Raw genomic sequence first — 22,257 nt, forward strand, 5'->3', positions numbered from 1 at the left:
TCTGGCTATTTGCTTCTGGCTGTTAGCTTTCGGCTAATAGATTCTATCTATTAACATCCAACTATTAGCTTCCAACTATTAGCTTCTGGTCATTAGCTTCCGGCTATTAGTTCTTGGGTATTAACTTCCAGCTACTAGCTTCTGGCTATTAGCTTTCAGGTACTAGCTTCCAGCTATTAGCTTCTATCTATCAGCTTCCAGCTATTAGCTTTCAACTATTAGCTTACGGCTATTAGTTTCGACTATTACCTTAGAGCGATTAGTGTCTGGCTATTAGCTTCTGGCTGTTAGCTTTCGGCTATTAGATTCTATCTATTTACATCCAACTATTAGCTTCCAACTATTAGCTTCTGGTCATTAGTTCTTGGGTATTAACTTCCAGCTACTAGCTTCTGGCTATTAGCTTTCAGGTACTAGCTTCCGGCTATTAGCTTTGGGCTATTAGCTTCCGGCTATTAGTTCCTGGCTATTAGATTCTATCTATAAGCTTCTGGCGATTAGCTTCTGGTTACTGGTTTCCGGCTATTAGCTTCTAGCGATCAGTTTCCAGCTATTAGCTTCTGGTTACTAGCTTCCGTGGCCCTGTGATAAGGTGGCGACTTGTCCAGGGTGTACCCCGCCTTCCGCCCGAATGCAGCTGAGATAGGCTCCAGCACCCCCCGCCACCCCAAAAGGGACAAGCGGTAGAAAATGGATAGATGGAATTTGGTGCCTGCAACGTGTTTAAAAAAAAAGGCGGGCACAAGTGTCAAAAAAAGACTGATAAAGTTGAGGAATGCTCATCAAACACTTATTTGGAACATCCCACAGGTGAACAAATTGGGAACAGGTGGGTGCCATGATTGGGTATAAAAGCAGCTTCCTTTAAATGCTCGGTCGTTCACAAACAAGGACGGGGCGAGGGTCACCACTTTGTCAACAAATGCGTGAGCAAATTGTCGAACAGTTTAAGAGCAACATTTCTCAACCAGCTATTGCAAGGAATTTAGGGATTTCACCATCTAAGGTCTGTAATATCATCAAAAGGTTCAGAGAATCTGGAGAAATCACTGCACGTAACATTGAATGCCCGTGACCTTCGATCCCTCAGGCTGTACTGCGTCAAAAAGCGGCATCCGTGTGTAAAGGATATCACCACATGGGCTCAGGAACACTTCAGAAAACCAGTGTCAGTAACTACAGTCGGTCGCTACATCTATAAGTGCAAGTTAAAACTCTACTATGCAAAACTAAAGCCATTTATCAACAACACCCAGAAACGTAGCCGTCTTCGCTGGGCCCGAGCTCATCTAAAATGGACTGATGCAAAGTGTAAAAGTGTTCCGTGGTCTGACGAGTCCACATTTCAAGTTGTTTTTGGAAACTGTGGACGTCGTGTCCTCCGGAACAAAGAGGAAAAGAACCATCCGGACTGTTCGAGGCGCAAAGTTGAAAAGCCAGCATGTGTGATGGTATGGGGGTGTATTAGTGCCCAAGACATGGGTAACTTACACATCTGTGAAGGCACCATTAATGCTGAAAGGTACATACAGGTTTTGGAGCAACATATGGGTTGTACTTGTACTTGTGGGTTGTACTTGGGACGGCGTGGCGCAGTGGAAGAGTGGCCGTGCGCGACCCGAGGGTCCCTGGTTCAATCCCCACCTAGTACCAACCTCGTCATGTCCGTTGTGTCCTGAGCAAGACACTTCACCCTTGCTCCTGATGGGTGCTGGTTAGCGCCTTGCATGGCAGCTCCCTCCATCAGTGTGTGAATGTGTGTGTGAATGGGTAAATGTGGAAGTAGTGTCAAAGCGCTTTGAGTACCTTGAAGGTAGAAAAGCGCTATACAAGTACAACCCATTAACCCCCCCCCGCCCCCCAAATTTCCCAAATTTGGAGGTCTCAATGTTGGCAAGTATGTGTTAGCTACCGTGCTAATTGCTACTTTATGTGCTTTATAAGTGGTTTTTAGCCTTTTTTACAAGATTTTTCGACTTAATTTTTCTAGTTTTTCAAAAGAAATTAGATCCTACTGTACATTAATCATAATAATACAAAATCGTAAATGCCGAAATGCCAAACAAATTGGTGTAAGCCACTCAGAAGCCGCCACCATATATGTTACCATGGACGCCCCTGCTTATTACAGCAAGACAATTCCAAGTCACGTGTAAAATCAGCGTGGCTTCATAGTAAAAGAGTGCGGGTTCTAGACTGGCCTGCCTGTAGTCCAGACCTGTCTCCCATTGAAAATGTGTGGCGCATTATGAAGCCTAAAATACGACAACATAGACTGTTGAACAACTTAAGTTGTGCATCAAGCAAGAATGGGAAATAATTTAACCTTAAAAGCTTCAAAAATGTGTCTCCTCAGTTCCCAAATGTTTACTGAGTGTTGTTAAAAGGAAAGGCCATGTAACACAGTGGTAAAAATGCCATTAAATTCTAAGTTATTATTTGCAACATTAAATATCTTGTCTTTGCAGTCTATTCAATTGAATATAAGTTGAAAAGGATTTGCAAATCATTGTATTCTGTTTTTATGTACGAATTACACAACCTGCCAACTTCACTGCTTTTGGGTTTTGTACCTACTGTATTCCTCATACTAATTTAACGAAATGGTCTGAAAAAATAGTGTGCGTTTTCAACGATTGACTATTACAGCGTTGAGTAGTGACGAGTGCATCCATGTGCTGCTGTGTATATTGCAGGTAGCAACAACAGTTTTCACCCCTCTGGAGTATGGTTGTGTGGGCCTGTCGGAGGAGGAGGCGGAACTCAAGCATGGCAAAGACAACATAGAGGTGAGCCGATAACTCTTACATGGGGGCTTGGTAACGCTAGATGTCGTCATTGTGTCATTTGGCATAATTGGGATTATGTTGCAAGTACTACGACTAAGGCGTTGTCACTTAGCCAGAAAAGTAGCTCACCTGTGTTTACTCCTCCAATAAAAATGTCACTATACCTTGGCTGATAGTCACGGCATGTAAATAGAGCTTTGTTGAGAGGCGATCAGAGGTGGGTAGAGTAGCCAGAATTTGTACTCAAGTAAGAGTACTGTTACTTTAGAGATTTAATACTCAAGTAAAAGTAAGGAGTAGTCACCCAAATATTTACTTGAGTAAAAGTAAAAAGTATGTTGTGAAAAAACTACTCAAGTACTGAGTAACTAATGAGTAACATACACACACATATATATATATATATATATATATATATATATATATATATGTCTTAATAAGGTTATCCAAAAAATAGTGCTCGATACCGTAGTAGAGCGCAATATATGTATGTGTGGGGAAAAAAATCACAAGACTATTTCATCTCTACAGGCCTGTTTCATGAGGGGGGGTACCCTCAATCATCAGGAGATTTTAATGGGAGCATTCGCATACCATGGTTTATATAGGGCACAGAGTGGGTGGGTACAGGCTGGCGTAGGGGCGTGGTGATTGGCTCATGTGTTACCTAGGAGGTGTTTCCGTCTATGGCGGCATGCTGTTACAATTCCGCTGCGCTTGTTGAGGGATGACAGGTCTGGACGGTAAATAATAAACAGTTTCTCTTTCAAGCATAGGTTGCATCTTTTATTACCACTATTGTAAGGTGTGCTGGATGCAAGAATTTGCCATGTTATTGAATATTCAACATTATTGTCTTTGAGGTCCCAAATGTGTTTGCTGAGTTCTGTGGTATTCCGCAGGTTTTTGTTCCTGAAAGAAGCCTTGTGATTGTTCCATCTGGTTTTGAATTCTCCCTCGGTTAATCCTACATATGTGTCGGATGTGTTAATGTCCTTGCGTATTACCTTAGATTGGTAGACAACTGATGTTTGTAAGCATCCCCCGTTGAGAGGGCAATCAGGTTTCTTTCGACAGTTACAGCCTTTGTTGGTTTTGGAGTCGCTCTGTCTGGGGGCCGGCGGCTCATTTGCAATTGTTTTGTTGTGGTTTGAGATGATTTGTCGTATATTGTTCATGCAGCTGTAGCTCAATTTAATGTTGTTCTTGTTGAATACTTTTCTTAGGGTGTTGTCTTTGGGAAAGTGTTTGTCAATCAGATTGAGGAATTTGTGTCCAATGTTAGTTGAGACGTTTTTGCTGTATGGGGGGTTGTACCAGATGATGTTGTTTCGTTTTCTGTTCTTTTTTATATATATATATATATATATATATATATATATATATATATATATATATATATATATATATATATATATACATATACATATATTGATATATACAGTATATAATTTATATTTATTTATTTTGCCGTTTTTGTTTACATGTTAAAGGTGTTTTAATGAATATACATGCATGTTTAACACATATAGATTCCTTTCTTTCATGAAGACAAGAATATAAGTTGGTGTATTACCTGATTCTGATGACTTGCATTGATTGGAATCAGACAGTAGTGATGATAACGTCCACATTTTCGAATGGAAGAGAAACAAAAGTCTTCCTTTCTGTCCAATACCACATGAAAGTGGTTGGTTTTTGGCATCTTATTTGTCCAGCTTCCATATTCTTTTTTTATACACTTTACAAGAAATACATTGGCGGCAAACTCCGTAGCTTGCTAGCTTGTTTGCGCTGGCTTTCGGAGACTCTTATTTTGAAAGTGCAGGCGCGATGGAGCGGCACTTTTATTGTGAAGACAGGAACTTTAGGCTTTTGACGGGAAGTACGGTTGAAATAAAAAAAAAGGGTATTTTTTCCTTCACATTTTTGATTGATTGATTGGAACTTTTATTAGTAGATTGCACAGTACAGTACATATTCCGTACGATTGACCACTAAATGGTAACACCCGGATACGTTTTTCAACTTGTTTAAGTCAGGTCATGTGACCGCCTGGCTCTGTTTGATTGGTCCAACGTCACCAGTGACTGCATCTGATTGGTGGAACAGAGTGAACGTCACCAGTGACTGTATTTGTTGAAACGCAGGCACTATGAAAGTCTGTCTGACAAACCAAAACAAACAAAGCGTGCATTAACAGATCGATAAGAATTAGTAGCGAGTAGCGAGCTGAATGTAGATAAAAGTAGCGGAGTAAAAGTAGCGTTTCTTCTCTATAAATATACTCAAGTAAAAGTAAAAGTATGTTGCATTAAAACTACTCCTAGAAGTACAATTTATCCCAAAAGTTACTCAAGTAGATGTAACGGAGTAAATGTAGCGCGTTACTACCCACCTCTGGAGGCGATATAGCTGAATCAATATTACCGACATTGCTAGTCGACTCGTGCTGGCATTTCTTCGCTATCTATAATACTCAGAAAATGGAAAGACTTGTGTTCTTGTCTCACACAAGGATTGTGGATAATTAGCAAAATTAAAAAAAAAAGGCCAGTTTTTTTTTAAGAAGCGGAGTTGCAATAATAATAATATAAATAATAGATTTTATTTGTAGAAAGCACTTTACATTGAGCAAACAACCTCAAAGTGCTACAGTGTATTGAAAATAATAATAAAAAGATAATATAAAAATAAAAACTAGTACAGCCTAATAGCTAGAACTCATCCATCCATCCATCCATCCATCCATCTTCTTCCGCTTATCCGAGGTCGGGTCGCGGGGGCAGCAGCCTAAGTAGCCACTTCGTCCAGCTCTTCCCGGGGGATCCCGAGGCGTTCCCAGGCCAGCCGGGAGACATAGTCTTCCCAACGTGTCCTGGGTCTTCCCCGTGGCCTCCTACCGGTCGGACGTGCCCTAAACACCTCTCGAGGGAGGCGTTCGGGTGGCATCCTGATCCAGATGCCCGAACCATCTCATCTGGCTCCTCTCCATGTGGAGGAGCAGCGGCTTTACTTTGAGCTCCCCCCGGATGACAGAGCTTCTCACCCTATCTCTAAGGGAGAGCCCCGCCACCCGGCGGAGGAAACTCATTTCGGCCGCTTGTACCCGTGATCTTGTCCTTTCGGTCATGACCCAAAGCTCATGACCATAGGTGAGGATGGGAACGTAGATCGACCGGTAAATTGAGAGCTTTGCCTTCCGGCTCAGCTCCTTCTTCACCACAACGGATCGATACAGCGTCCGCATTACTGAAGACGCCGCACCGATCCGCCTGTCGATCTCACGATCCACTCTTCCCTCACTCATGAACAAGACTCCGAGGTACTTGAACTCCTCCACTTGAACTAGTATAATATATAGTAATAATATAATATAGTATAATAATATAGTAATAGTTAGAACTAGTATGCATATATCTATAAAAAGGCTTTTTTAAAAAGAAGGGTTTTTAAGCCTTTTTTTAAAAGCATCCACAGTCTGTGGTGCCCTCAGGTGGTCAGGGAGAGCATTCCACAGACTGGAAGCCCGGTCTCCCATTGTTCGTAGCTTTGTCCTCGGAGGTTGGAGGAGGTTAGCCTGTCCGGAGCGGAGTTGTCTTGTGGAGGATTTGGGGGTGAGTAGTTCTTTGAGGTAGAGGGGGGCATTTCCATGGAGGCACTGGTGGGTTAGTAGGGAGACTTTGTATTCATCCTGAGTGGAACAGGAAGCCAGTGAAGGGATTTGAGAATCGGTGTGATCTGGTCGTATTTCCGCACTCTCATCAGGATTTATAGAATATAATCTGCTGCACACTGCAAAAAGTCAGTGTTCAAAAACAAGAAAAAAAAAAAATACAAAAAATGAGGGGTATTTTATTTGAACTAAGCAAAATTATCTGCCAATAGAACAAGAAAATTTGGCTTGTCAAGACTTTCCAAAACAAGTAAAATTAGCTAACCTCAATGAACCCAAAAATACCTTAAAATAAGTATATTCTCACTAATAACAAGTGCACTTTTCTTGGTAGAAAAAAAATAGACCTTTTTGCTCAATATGTTGAAAAATGTTCTTAAATGAAGTAAATGCTAGTGCCGTTATCTTGACATAATGATATGCGCTCGGCATTACATTTCTTGAAACCAGCAAACTTATACTAAAAAGTAATTTATTGTTCTTAATGGAAAGGCAACAAGGCAACCGCTTGTTACTCTCGGGGTCTCCTAGCCGCTCAGGCAAATCATATTGTCTAAAAATGCATTTTTCCATGGATAACATGACATCATCGCACCAAGTGCGTGCTCTTTCAGTCAATTAGTGCGCATATATACAGCCCGGCCCCCGGCCAAAATGTTTTTAATTGTAATTTTGAAGAATTTATCTGAATGTGCATGAACTATTTCTGTTCAAAATTGTTATAAATGTTAAATGTTTAAATATTAACTGTCAGTTTACTGTACTGTGCCAACTGTACTACTATATGAGTACCTATTTTCTATTGTTTCATTGAAAATAAAACAGCAAAGTCCATTTGGCTGTCATTTGTTTTAATTATGAGACACAATTGTGTCAAAGTCATGATTTTTTTTTCATGCTTGAAATAAGAAATGATTACTTTAAAAAGGTAGTTTTATACTTGTGAGTGTTGATGACACAGCTTTGCAACACTTGATATTCTAGTTTCAAGCATGTTTTACTCAATATAGGTCATCAAATCTCAGCAACAAGCTGTAATATCTTACTGAGATCATTTAGGACCAAAACACTTAAAACAAGTAAAACACTCTAACATAAAATCTGCTTTTTGAGAAGAATTATCTTATCAGACAGAAAACAAGCAAATATCACCCTTATTTAAGATATTTAATCCTATTTAAATTTCAGTTTTTGCAGTGTACAAAGTTGTAACGCAAAGCTACTTTCACAGACAATCCTATTATACTGTGTTTATGGGCAAAGGCATGACAGATAGCGCCACATGTATTTGTGGCAGTCTAAAAGTAGTCATGGCGCACCGCCACAAATAAATGAATGTATGAGAAACACTGTTAATACCGCTTGAGTCCTTGAAAACTAATAAAAAGGAAAATTAAAAATATATATACCGTATTTTTCGGACTATAAGTCGCAGTTTTTTTTCATGTATTTTATACTCAGGAGTGACTTATGTGTGAAATTATTAACACATTAGCGTAAAATATCAAATAATATGATTTATCTCATTCACGTAAGAGACTAGACGTATAAGATTTCATGGGATTTAGCGATTAGGAGTGACAGATTGTTTGGTAAACGTATAGCATGTTCTATATGTTATAGTTATTTGAATGACTCTTACCATAATATGTTACGTTAACATACCAGTTGGTTATTTATGCCTCATATAACGTACACTTATTCAGCCTGTTGTTCACTATTCTTTATTTATTTTAAATTGCCTTTCAAATGTCTATTCTTGCTGTTGGCTTATATCAAATAAATTTCCCCCAAAAATTGCGACTTATACTCCAGTGCGACTTATATATGTTTTTTTCCTTCTTTATTATGCATTTTCAGCCGGTGCGACTTATACTCCGGTGCGACTTATACTCCGAAAAATACGTTGTGTGTGTATATATATATATATATAAATAACTATGTGGCCCTTACTATATTTAAATGTCTAGAACAGGTGTGTCAAAGTCAATGAATACCATACCATACCATACCAACTTTATTCATAAAGCCCTTTAAAAACAAGCACAGTTGAAGAACAAAGGGCTGTACACCACAAAGAAATAGAGGCAAAGGACAGACTAAAAAATAACATTTAAAACAGAAGTAAAATACACATTGAAAAAGCAAATACAAATTATCCTTAGAACAATTTGTTATATAAAAAGCAGTTAAAAAGTTAAAAACAGTTTAAAGTCTCATGCTGGGTGAATAAAAATGGGTTTTAAGAAGGGTCTTATGAATGATCTATGGTATGATATTTGATTAGTATTAGAACCGGCCCGCAGGCCACAGCCGCCTGCTGCTGTTTTGCACGCACCAATACTCCTTCAGTGTTGACTAGGGATGATGTTTGATAAGACATTATCGAGTTCGAGCCTATTATCGAATCCTCTTATCGAACCGATTCCTTATCGATTCTCTTATCGAGTCCAGATTGGTTGTTGTATATGGAAAAAAACACACAATATTTGGTTTAACAAAAGCGCACTTTTATTATACAAGAAAAAAATTTAATCTAATAAATAAATAAATATTGACTGTTACCCCCCTAAAAAAATAAAATAAAATAAATAAATATTGACTGTTGTTACCCAAAGTGTATTAAGTGGGATTTTTCAGAAAAACAAATATATACAGTAACACAAAAACAACCTGTCTCTGTGATCACTTTAGGTGTATAAATAATAATATAGTGTTAAATAAAATCAGTCCTTTGGGCACAAAACTGAAAATAATACAGCTCTCCAAAAAGTGCACTTCTGCTGCTATTTGACATTTTTGCACTTTATTTCTTTATTGAAAGAAAATTCTATGAAGAGAAAAGTTGTTTGCAAATGTGGTTACAATGCTAAAAAATGAAAAGTTAAAGCTAAAAAAAGAAAATACACTTTATTGAGTTAACATTATTTCTTTATAGGGGGAAAGATGTGATTTTATGAGCTAGGGAATATAACAACTACACTACCCAGCATGCAACGGGAGTGACGAGCATGCGCGGTAGCCCCGAAAAGTGTTGTTGCATGTCGCCACGCCGGCAGCTAAGAATGAGGTTATGAGCACGCTGTGAAAGTAAACGTCAAGAACTCAGCCAACACGCCTCGTCTGCATTATTCATAATTAGACAGACAACACATATACAGTGGGATTTTGTTTTGTTTACAAGGAAAGAAAAACAAAAGTTAAAAACGGGAGATATATGTTGTATATATATGTATGTGCTGCGGTTGCTTTAAGAACGTTGCGACAGCTGCCGTAAAGGAGGTGCGTTGCTAGCCTGGTTGCTATGTTTCCGGTTGGTCACAAAAGTGTTGGTCATGTGTTTGTACCCTGCTCAAATCTCTCAGTAAAGTTATTCATTGGATTATGGACCTTTTGTTTTGAACTTTATTACACCTTGGAGCGCTTTTTCCGGTCCATTGTTTTTCCTGCTTTCCCTATCTGCGCCTAATGACTGAACTACGTGACGTCATTTCTTGTGATGTCACACGGGGCATTTCTGGTCGGGACGGGATTCCTTCCCAGGGATTCGAATAAAGAACCAACTCTTTTTCTTTACTATAGTGGTCTCTATAACGGGTACCGGTTCTCAAAAAGGGATTCGAGTCCGAGGACTCGGTTCTTTTCTTATCGAACAACCGGGAAAACCGGTTTCGAGCATCATCCCTAGTGTTGACGCTCGGAATTTAAAAAATGGGACCCCATCAAGTCATAAAAATGGGGTCCCACAGTAAATTTTTGGGGTCACACTTTTTTGTAAGCGTTTTGAAAACAAATGATAAATGTATGCATTATTCTGTTATATCTCACATTCTATATTGTGTTTTTGGAAAATGGTTGTCATAAAAGTTACTTAATTCATTAAAAAAATAATCCAGAAGAAAACACATTTTTATGCATATGTAAATGTATTCACTTATAAACATTCATTCACTTTCTTCTTTCCTTCATGGATCTAAACTTTACCGCTGATTGTAGTTTTTTCTATATTTTTATTGTTATATTTTAAAAGAATAGAATAGAATAGACTTTATTGTCATTATATTTGCATATAACGAGATTAAGGACTCCAATTTAAGGTGCGGTAGTGGGAACAATAATGGGGTAAAAATAAATTACACAAGAGGTAATAAAGAAAAAAAACTAAGAATTGAAATAGACAGACTACTATCCAATAAAAATAATAGGCAATCCTGTACAATATACAAAACACTGTAGAAATACAAAATACTGTACAAAATACAGAACAAGACAAGAGTACCGGAGTAATAAATAACAGTCAGTTTTCGATGTATTGCACTCAAAGGGTAATATTGCACAGTAGGGTATTAGAGTAGGATATTGTATAGGGATGAATTATTATTAAATGTGATTGTTCTATTTATGGCCAAATAACACAAAGAAAACAATCTGAAGTTGTCTTTATTTTTTTTGTTTTAATGCGATTCATTTATTAGTCCGGCCCGCGCGTGCACAGATTTTCCTCCATGCGGCCCCTGAGCTCAAATGAGTTTGACACCCCTGATCTAGAATATATTTGACCTTATATATTGCAGAGTCAGGTTTCAACAAGGATTAAAGGATTTGAAGGTGGCAGCCTCTGTGCTGTGGACGAATATAATACAGACATTTGTACTTGGTTTAGAATTGGTGGTTGTGTGCAAAGGGTGTCCTAAATGCACAAGTAACTAGGGGTGTAACGGTACGTGTATTTGTATTGAACCGTTTCGGTACGGGGGTTTGGGTTCGGTTCTGAGGTGTACCGAACGAGTTTCCACACGGACATATTAAGTAGCCGCCTCCGCTTCCTTCTGCGTCTGTCTCTGTCAGTCCTCTACACAGCACCCAGCATTGTCCCACCCACATAACCATCTGATTGGTTACAAACAGAGCGGTAACAGCCAATTAGCAGTGCGTATTCAGAGCGCATGTAGTCAGTGCTTAGCGTTTAGCAGGTAATCATCAGGCAGCGGACTTTCCCCAAATGATAATAAACACCTCCCAGTAACTACTAGTAACATCACTATGAGCCCGTTGACCTTCTAGAAATATAAAAGGCAGCTCAGCTCGCTCGCAGTCCTGGCTTGAGGTGAAGGCTAATTCGCTTTTAGCGTAACGTTAGCTCATTTTGGTGTGTGTCTGTGTGTGTGTTACGGATAGCAAAGCCCTGTCTGTCTGTTATTTCACTTGACCTTTTTCTGTGTTGATTGAGCTGTGTTGAATCAGGACATTATGTTAAATGAAGAGTTTCTGTCTCTGATAGTTGATATAATAATGTAAGTGCATCATTAAGCCTACATGAACTCCATGGTGTCCAGGGATAAATAGTCTCTCCTATTGCTATTGTACTATTTTTTTTCAGCTATAGTTACATTAATCATTAGTAATGGAGCAGCCTAGTTTTGAATGGCAGGGTCCCTGCTATCACATGTTGATAAAAATATAACATTTACATAATAAAAATAAATTAAGCATGATGAGTTGACTTAAAACTGTTTAATGTTGCACTTTTTGTATGTAGAAGAAAGGTTTTGTCATTTTATTTAATCTGAGCAACAACTTGAGGCAGTTTAATGTTGAATTATTATATTGTTCCCAATGTTAAAAGGATAAAGCCATTGTTTACAAATTTGGTAAATAAATAACCAAAAAATGTATATTTTGTTGTTTTCTTACTGTACCGAAAATGAACCGAACTGTGACCTCTAAACCGAGGTACGTACTGAATCGAAATTTTTGTGTACCGTTACACCCCTACAAGTAACACTTGCAAATTTAGTCACATTCTGATTTCTCCAACCGAGATAAGACAAGAGAACGTCCACCAGGCCCTAAAACACAGAGAGAAATGCATGAAGTACAGTGGGAAAGCGAACCAGTTTGTGTTTTCTGTCCTTGTGTGCGTGAGCAAGTGTTGCCAGATGCTTGGCAACACCTGCACAAGACGGCGGATAAATGGTTTAGCAAGCAAGGGTGGGGTTCTTGGTTGTGAGTGACAGGCGAGCGGTGAGGCCTGATTGAGGTGTGTGTGAGGTGATGACAGATTCGCTTAGATCTTAGGAGGAGCTGCTGCACCGGCCCTTCCTACAGCTGCATGCTCCTCCAAACTTGTGTTGGCATGCTCACGCCTTGAATGAAACGCATTAAACACACATCCTCCACCCGGAGTTTTAAATCTGACAACTTAATGGACAACTAGGATTTGTTTTGTAGTGTTACATGTTTTATTTTCCCCTCACCTGCAATTTCTTCCTACTGTTGTTAAGACATTTATATTTTTATTTTGGGCTGTCACAATGAAAATCTTTACTGTTGCAATTCAGTATTTTGTAAACAGTGAATACGTTATTTGCACTAGATGAGATCTAAATTGGCCCTAGTGTGTGAATGTTGTCTGTCTATCTGTGTCACCGATTCTGTTCATAACTTTTATGGACAGAATTTCTAGGCGCAGTCAAGGCGTTGAGGGGATCTGGTTTGGTGGCTACAGGATTAGGTCTCTGCTTTTTGCAGATGATGTGGTCCTGATGGCTTCATCTGGCCAGGATCTTCAGCTCTCACTGGATCGGTTCGCAGCCGAGTGTGAAGCGACTGGGATGAGAATCAGCACCTCCAAGTCCGAGTCCATGGTTCTCGCCCGGAAAAGGGTGGAATGCCATCTTCGGGTTGGGGAGGAGACCCTGCCCCAAGTGGAGGAGTTCAAGTACCTCGGAGTCTTGTTCACGAGTGGGGGAAGAGTGGATCGTGAGATCGACAGGCGGATCGGTGCGGCGTCTTCAGTAATGCGGACGCTGTATCGATCCGTTGTGGTGAAGAAGGAGCTGAGCCGGAAGGCAAAGCTCTCAATTTACCGGTCGATCTACGTTCCCATCCTCACCTATGGTCATGAGCTTTGGGTTATGACCGAAAGGACAAGATCACGGGTACAAGCGGCCGAAATGAGTTTCCTCCGCCGGGTGGCGGGGCTCTCCCTTAGAGATAGGGTGAGAAGCTCTGCCATCCGGGGGGAGCTCAAAGTAAAGCCGCTGCTCCTTCACATCGAGAGGAGCCAGATGAGGTGGTTCGGGCATCTGGTCAGGATGCCACCCGATCGCCTCCCTCGGGAGGTGTTTAGGGCACGTCCGACCGGTAGGAGGCCACGGGGAAGACCCAGGACACGTTGGGAAGACTATGTCTCCCGGCTGGCCTGGGAACGCCTCGGGATCCCCCGGGAGGAGCTGGACGAAGTGGCTGGGGAGAGGGAAGTCTGGGCTTCCCTGCTTAGGCTGCTGCCCCCGCGACCCGACCTCGGATAAGCGGAAGAAGATGGATGGATGGATGGCACTCTTGAGTGTTTCGTCGTACTGATTACAAGCTAATGCTGTGTCTTTACAACAATATCTAGCATCATTAGACTGCACAGGAATTAAGCTACTGCGGGCAAAGAAATTGAGTGATTTTAACCTACTCAGTGGCCTAGTGGTTAGAGTGTCCGCCCTGAGATCGGTAGGTTGTGAGTTCAAACCCCGGCCGAGTCATACCAAAGATTATAAAAATGGGACCCATTACCTACCTGCTTGGCACTCAGCATCAAGGGTTGGAATTGGGCGTTAAATCACCAAAAATGATTCCCGGGCACGGCCACCGCTGCTGCTCACTGCTCCCCTCACCTCCCAGAGGGGTGAACAAGGGTATGGGTCAAATGCAGAGGACAAATTTCACCACACATGGTGTGTGTTAGAGATGCGCAGATAGGCAATTATTTCATCCGCAACCGCATCAGAAAGTCGTCAACCATCCGCAATCCACCCGATCTAACATTTGATCAGAACCGCATCCGCCTGCCATCCGCCCGTTGTTATATATCTAATATAGACGATGCAAGGCATTAGTGAGGTTATAAAGCTTTTGCCTGTTAAAGAAAGGAGACTGTTCAAATGCAGCACAGACATTCGCGTGCCACGCTGTCACGACCCAGACGCACACCAGTGCGCAATCATATGGGAGCCGCGCTGAGCGCACCTCCAAGCGCGTCTCGCTGCCGGCGACGGCCGGGTATGTGCCCGACGCTCCAGCGCCATCCATTTTCAGGGCTAGTTGATTCGGCAGGTGGGTTGTTACACACTCCTTAGCGGGTTCCGACTTCCATGGCCACCGTCCTAGCTGCTGTCTATATCAACCAGGGTGAGCCCCACCCCTTTCGTGAGCGCACTGCGCGCGGAGTGACCCCTGTTACGCGCCCCGGCAACAAGGGTGGCGGGCAGGTAAGCTGCGCGGGCGGAGCGCGCGGAGTGACCCCTGTTACGAGCCCCCGGCCACGGGGGTGGCGGGCAGGTAAGCTGCTTACCTGCTGCGCGTGACGCCGGCCGCGGACGAGGCGGGGTGTCGGTGCGGTGGGCGCGGTGGTGACCCTGGACGTGCGTCGGGCCCTTCTCGCGGATCGCCTCAGCTACGGCTCCTGGTGGGGCCCTCTCGGGGGAAGGGGCCTCGGTCCCGGACCCCGGCGAGGCGTCGGGGGCCTTCTCCGCTCCGTAAAAGTGTCCATCTCTTTTCTTTTTTTTTCTTCTGTTGTGGCATATGCTGCAGGTGCCTGCTCGTTTTTCGTATGTGGGTAACAACATTTAACTATGTATATATATTTCCGAATTGGTTTAACTGCCACCCGCCTGAATCTATTTAAAATCTAATTTTTTAAATTTTCAACCGCCAGACCCGACCCGACCCGACCCGCGGATAAAATCTAATTTTTTTAAATTTCATCCGCCCGATCCGCGGATAATCCGCGGACTCCGCGGTTGTGCCCGCAAACCGCGCATCTCTAGTGTGTGACAATCATTGGTACTTTAGCTTTAACTAACTTAAGGCATACCTTACATCAGACCTGGGCAAAATACGGCCCTAACCTAGCCCTAACCCTTGTGATTTTGTTGTACATATTTTTTTTTTACCTTTAACATCACAACTGTAGCTGCCATGATGATGTGCAGTGCTGTTTTTAAATGACTGTAAGTCTTGAACTATAGAAAGTATTTCAATTAGAGATGTGTCAATGGCTTTTTTGCCGATATCCGATATTGTCCAACTCTTAATTACCGATTCCGATATCAACCGATACCGATATATATAGTCGTGGAATTAACACATTATTATGCCTAATGTTGTTGTGATGCCCCGCTGGATGCATTAAACAATGTAACAAGGTTTTTCCAAAACAAATCAACTCAAGTTATGGGGAAAAAAAATGCCAACATGGTACTGCCATATTTTTAGGGCCCGCAAGGCCCATTGCATAAGGACTCCCAAAGGGAGTCCTTATGCAATGGGACATAAGGACCTATTGAATTTGTAAGGTTTTATTCTTTATTCTTTATTCTTCCGCCGCCACATTAAACTGTAATTTGACCCACTTAACATGCTTCAAAACTCACCATATTTGACCCACACATCAGGACCTGCGAAAATTGCCTTTTTAAAAAAAAAAAACCGAACCACAAAACTCAAAATTGCGCTCTAGCGCCCCCTAGGAAAAAAAAAAAACTAGACTGCCTGAAACTCCCACTAGAAAGGTCGGAGAGACATGAAACAAAAACCTCTATGTAGGTCTGACTTAGACCTACCTTTCATAATTGTATATCCTCGGGCAAAAATCAACAGGAAGTTGGCAATTCCCCCTTCAAGACAAAAAAGTACTAAAAACAGTAACTTTTGCCTCTTTGAGCTGTAATTCGACCCCCTTAACACGCTTCAAAACTCACCAAACTGAACGCACACATCAGGACTGGCAAAAATTGCGATCTAATAAAAAAAACCTAACCCCAAATTTAAAAATTGCGCTCTAGAGCAATTTTTGAATAAAACGGATGTCGGAGAGACATGAAACAAAAACCTCTTTGTAGGTCTCACTTAGACCTACATTTCATAAATTGACACCCCCCAGCAAAAATCTACAGGAAGTTTGCTATTCCCCCTTCAAAACAAAATTGTTGTAAAAAACGGTCACCTTTCTTCAAAATCTATCTCCTCTGAGCGCGTTTGTCGTTTCGGCTTCAAACTAACACAGGAGATTAAACCCTTGTGTATAAAATAACAGAACAGCGTTTTAATACCTGCTCCGGTTTTGATTTTATGACCCTTCAAAGACCCGCTGCGCTGCTGTTTTTTTAAGATGGCTGCTTAAAAGCAGGAAGCACCAACGTGCCCACACAATGCAGACAAGGTAGGTACACTAGACAAAAGTCTTGGGACACTTCAGACTAAAAGTAGACAAAAGTATTGGGACACTTAGGACTAGCACCTTCCAAATACGCGGGCCCGACCAATGCTGCTTGCAGCTTTAATTATTATTGAAGTCACAAAGTGCATTATTTTTTGTAACATGCCTCAAAACAGCAGCTTGGAATTACACCTCCAAATTTGGTAATCAAAAGTACAATTAAGATGCACCGTACAATCAAACAGCTAGGGTGTAATAAGTATAATACTTACAGTTTAAACACTGGCACATTCAACTTAATGGCAAAGACTATTTTCTGGCTAAGGCAACACATCGTTGTCTATACACTAGTAACATTTAGTATCTTGGAATTGCAACTACATGCAAAGTTGACTATGTAATACAATTCAGTACTTGTTTTTTTTAAACCAACAACATTTAGTAACACATTTGAACACAAACAAAAGTACCAAAAATGGGTACCATTGAGTACCACTATCAATTCCCAGATACAGGAAATTGGTATGGTATCAATTCAAATGTGAAAGGCACCCATCCCTCCTTGGCGCATCAATGACATGACATCAAAATGGTGGGAATTAATTCAGAATAAGATGTTAATATGTATACAGTGTTTCCCACAGGACAGGCATCTATTTGTGGTGGTGTGGTTGGGGGGTGGCGGCGGCAGCGGCGATGACCTAGAAGAACGCGGAGTTGGAATATAATTACGACATTTTATGTACATATTTATATACAGATTTGAACAATTAGTGATTCACTGAAATATATTTATTAATTTTGGTTCTTACAAAAAATATATCTTATAAAATATAAAAGCTAAAATGTCTCTTAAAGCTCTGCCCCTTTAATTAGTGAATACTAAATAATTTAACTTTAGCCTACTACTACAACCATATTATTACCAGCAACATGAAGTGAAACAGAGGCAGAGGTGTCCTGCCACAGTCAGTCAACCTCCTCCTGCTCCTCCTGCTGCTGCTGAACAGGTCGCACCTGTGGTCCGGACTGTAGGCCTACCTCCTCTCCAAGTCCAGCCCTTTTCGGCCGTTGAAAATATTTTTCTATACTCACCTGTTTGAAGGAGTGAACATCCAACAATAGAATTTATTACTAACGAGCAGAACCGCTCTATGTACAGTGCCGTCTAACCTTAAGCGGCAGCAGCTCAACACATGCAGGGTTCAACGTTAAGGTTTTTTTCTACTTGCCCGACTTCTCAAATCTACTTGCCCCAATATTTTTACTTGTCCTGCCTAGGTTTTTTTCTGGCTGTGTAGTGCTCATGGCTCATATTTTACTAAAATTCTTCCCGTTGACTATTTACAACACTACACAGTATTTATTATTACTATTATCTATAATTACATTTAAATGGCATTGCATACATGTAAAATTAAATGCTATTTCACATTATTTGACCAGTAGCAGTTACACCCATCTGAACAGGTCAGCCACCTGTTTAAAGCCCGATCACAGTTGAAATCTTGAAATGAAGGGCCTTTAATGGCCAAAACATTAACCTGGACAACATTTTAACAGCTGGTTGGCTCAGATTGTATTCTTTTCATTGCATTCACATGCTGCAGTGGACAGTGGACAATTTAGCTTCAGTCCACGTGTGTTTATTGACAACAGGGTTATAACCTGGACACGTTAGCTCGTCGGTATGAAAACAGGTGACTGTTACTACGTGCGTCTGCCCCGGCCCCCGAGTCAAACAGCGGCGGTGTTAATGAAGCAGCGTCAGGCTGCTCACCGTCAGTGAAACGCTCGGTGAAATCGCGGATTAACGTTAAATATATGACGAGCCGCGAGCGATGCAGCTATAACCTATCTACCATAACCTATATTACCCTCGTATTTTGATCCCGTCCGTCCGTCCGTCCCTCTTCTCCTTCTTCTTCTTCTTCTCCTTCTTCTTCTTCTGGCCCACCAGGTGAATTAAGTGCTATTGGCGGAGTTACAATGAATAGTAGGCTACCGCCACCTACTGCACCGGAGTTGTAACTACAAGCAACATTCACAGACAGTCCCATTGCTTTTATGAGCGGTCGAGCGAGTCAAAAGCCTTAAAATCCATTTGTGGCGGACGTAATTCTTTCGTGGCGGGCCGCCACAAATAAATGAATGTGTGGGAAACACTGGTATATAATAATATGTGCTAACAGACACTGGTTGATGTTTTCTAAGTGCAGGAGTCGCGGGTACATGGCCTCAGCTCAAATGTCTGAAACGTTTGGGAACCACTTGGCTCCTGTAGGTCATTCCATGGATTTTAATGTTGATCCTTAAGCCAATACTTTGCTTTTGCCGTATATTTTGGGTCATTGTCATGTTGGAAGACCCATTCGCGACTCATCTTCAGTGTTCTGGCCGAGGCCATGAAGGTTCTCATGTAGGAAAAAAGGGGCCAGCTCCATATTTTCATCCATTTTTGGTCACAGCTGGTGTCTTATTATTATTTTATATTATACATCTAGCTCCACGACATCCTGCAAATGGTCGGCTGCACAACTCACTGTGCTGTAATAACAGTTTGTAAATGTTTTTCAATTTTCTGTTTTTTTGCAGGTTTACCACGCTTTCTACAAGCCACTAGAATTCACCGTCGCCGAGCGTGATGCCAGCCAGTGTTACTTAAAGGTTGGATTCAATTGCTTAAAATATATTTAAAAATATTTACAGGGAATGTTCAGTCTACATACGCGATGTTTGTTGAGTTTCAATGTAAGTCGGAATTTATAGTTAAACTAGATGAGGCAATTCCTGAAGGAATTGGGTGTGAATGCTCCAATGCTGAAGTTGAACTGAAATCCTGGATTTTTTTTTAGAATTGTTGAAGTACAGCAGACAATTCCCAAACAGGCTGAATATTTTGAAACAGTTTGAATCAGATGAAAAATGTGGGAGTTGTGGATCTTTGAAGAAAGTCCCATTGATTTCAATGGGAATTTCCCCCAAATTTGGGAATTTCGGGAAAAGGCGAACAACTTGAATGGTCTGAATGAGTTGAAATGGTCGGTGTTGGAATTTTTCAAATCGGTCGAGAAATGTTGAAGTAGTAACATGTTTGTGGAGGGGGGCGTGGCCTGCGGGCCTGCCGCGGAACGGGGTGTGCCAGGACCGGCCTCGAAGACACCGACAGGTGCGTAGATGGCCCAGGTGGGCCTTGTTATCTAATCACCTGTCGCCTTTATTAGCAGCAGCCGGCATGAGACACATTGTTGGAGTTGGAGTGAGAGTGAGAGAGACACGGACAAGAAAAAGACAGTTTGCTGGAAAGCAAAACCCCTGCACGAATGTATGAAAATAAAACAGTGTTGTACCCCTGATCCGGGCTCTCGTGGCAGGAGTTGGTGGTCTGAGGAACCCACTGGAGGGCAACGTCCACAATGTTGAATTGAGAAATGGTGTTATGGAATTTCGGGAAAACCGACATTTTTCCAGTTCAAAATACAACTTTGTTTTTTGTCCTGGTTAAGAGGAATGTTTTGACGGTGGAACGGTTGAAATGCGTTGAAAAATGTGGAAGGAGTAGTCGCCAGGAATAAAGGGTGGAAATAGGGCTTTGGAAAACCAGGAATTCGGGAAAATACTAGAATTTTTTTTAACTTGGAAAAAATGTAGTTAAAATTTCCAGGATGGTGGAATGTTTTGACGGTGGAATGGTTTGAAAAGTGAGAGTCCAGTCCATAGTGGATCCAACATAATAGTGAGAGTCCAGTCCATAGTGGATCTAACATAATAGTGAGAGTCCAGTCCATAGTGGATCTAACAGAATAGTGAGAGTCCAGTCCATAGTGGATCTAACATAAAAGTAAGAGTCCAGTCCATAGTGGATCTAACATAATAGTGAGAGTCCAGTCCATAGTGGATCTAACATAATAGTAAGAGTCCAGTCCATAATGGATCTAACATAATAGTGAGAGTCCAGTCCATAGTGTATCAACATAATAGTGTGGTATCAACATAATAGTGTGAGAGTCCAGTCCATAGTGGATCTAACATAATAGTGAGAGTCCAGTCCATAGTGTATCCAACATAATAGTGAGAGTCCAGTCCATAGTGGATCTAACATAATAGTGAGAGTCCAGTCCATAGTGGATCAACATAATAGTGTGAGAGTCCAGTCCATAGTGGATCTAACATAATAGTGAGAGTCCAGTCCATAGTGTATCTAACATAATAGTGAAAGTCCAGTCCATAGTGGATCTAACATAATAGTGTGAGAGTCCAGTCCATAGTGGATCTAACATAATAGTGTGAGAGTCCAGTCCATAGTGGATCTAACATAATAGTGAGAGTATAGTCCATAGTGGATCTAACATAATAGTGAGAGTCCAGTCCATAGTGGATCCAACATAATAGTGAGAGTCCAGTCCATAGTGGATCAACATAATAGTGTGAGAGTCCAGTCCATAGTGGATCTAACATAATAGTGTGAGAGTCCAGTCCATAGTGGATCTAACATAATAGTGAAAGTCCAGTCCATAGTGGATCTAACATATTAGTGTGAGAGTCCAGTCCATAGTGGATCTGACATAATAGTGAGAGTCCAGTCCATAGTGGATCTAATATAATAGTGAGAGTCCAGTCCATAGTGGATCTAACATAATAGTGAGAGTCCAGTCCATAGTGGATCTAACATAATAATGAGAGTCCAGTCCATAGTGGATCTAACAGAATAGTGAGAGTCCAGTCCATAGTGGATCTAACATAAAAGTGAGAGTCCAGTCCATAGTGGATCTAACATAATAGTGAGAGTCCAGTCCATAGTGGATCTAACATAATAGTGTGAGAGTCCAGTCCATAGTGGATCTAACATAATAGTGTGAGAGTCCAGTCCATAGTGGATCTAACATAATAGTGAGAGTCCAGTCCATAGTGGATCTAATATAATAGTGAGAGTCCAGTCCATAGTGGGGCCAGCAGGAAACCATCCCGAGCGGAGACGGGTCAGCAGTGCAGAGATGTCCCCGGGTCCCGACTCTGGACAGCCAGCACTCCATCCATGGCCTGGAGAGGGGGGCAGAGGAGAAAAGAAAAGAAACGGCAGATCAACTGGTCTAAAAGGGGGTCTATTTAAAGGCTAGAGTATACAAATGAGGAATGAAACGTTCGTACGACAAAGCAAATTTCTATTTTGTCTGTGGGTGGTAAATCGAGTAGTTGGTATAATCAGTTTATATAAGTAAACTTTGATTGGTTGATTGAGGGCTTCGTAAATTGAGGTTCCACTGTCGTCAGCTTCAAGAGCCTCCAGAGTCATTAATTCTGACAAATCTTAATGACCTGGCAGACCAACCACCAAGTGTTTTCTACCCTCTCAGGTGATATGTCAGCGGGCTGGCGTCCAGAAGATCCTGGGTCTGCACTTTACTGGTCCGAATGCAGGAGAGGTCACGCAGGGCTTTGCCATGGCCTTCCAGTAAGTAGTCGACTGCTACTGCACTGCAATAACTGACATCTAAGTAAGATGAAATATCTCAAATAAGGCTGATATTTGCTTATTTTCTGTCTGATAAGATAATTCTTCTCACTAAGCAGATTTTATGTTA

At 41.4% G+C, this 22,257-nt stretch overlaps 1 protein-coding gene across 1 annotated transcript in view; it reads left to right on the forward strand.

Moving 5' to 3' along the window:
- The window catches only part of LOC140679238 (thioredoxin reductase 2, mitochondrial-like), a 132,468-nt gene that overhangs the window by 105,261 nt on the left and 4,950 nt on the right, over positions 1-22,257 (forward strand). Inside the window, exons 14-16 of the mRNA XM_072914238.1 lie at positions 2,697-2,789; positions 19,271-19,342; positions 22,030-22,127. Coding sequence (XP_072770339.1) covers positions 2,697-2,789; positions 19,271-19,342; positions 22,030-22,127 — 263 coding nt within the window. The remainder of the gene's footprint in view (positions 1-2,696; positions 2,790-19,270; positions 19,343-22,029; positions 22,128-22,257) is intronic.

This window comes from Nerophis lumbriciformis, linkage group LG12 (genome assembly GCF_033978685.3).
Source record: "Nerophis lumbriciformis linkage group LG12, RoL_Nlum_v2.1, whole genome shotgun sequence".
In the NCBI taxonomy this organism is placed as follows: Eukaryota; Metazoa; Chordata; class Actinopteri; order Syngnathiformes; family Syngnathidae; genus Nerophis; species Nerophis lumbriciformis.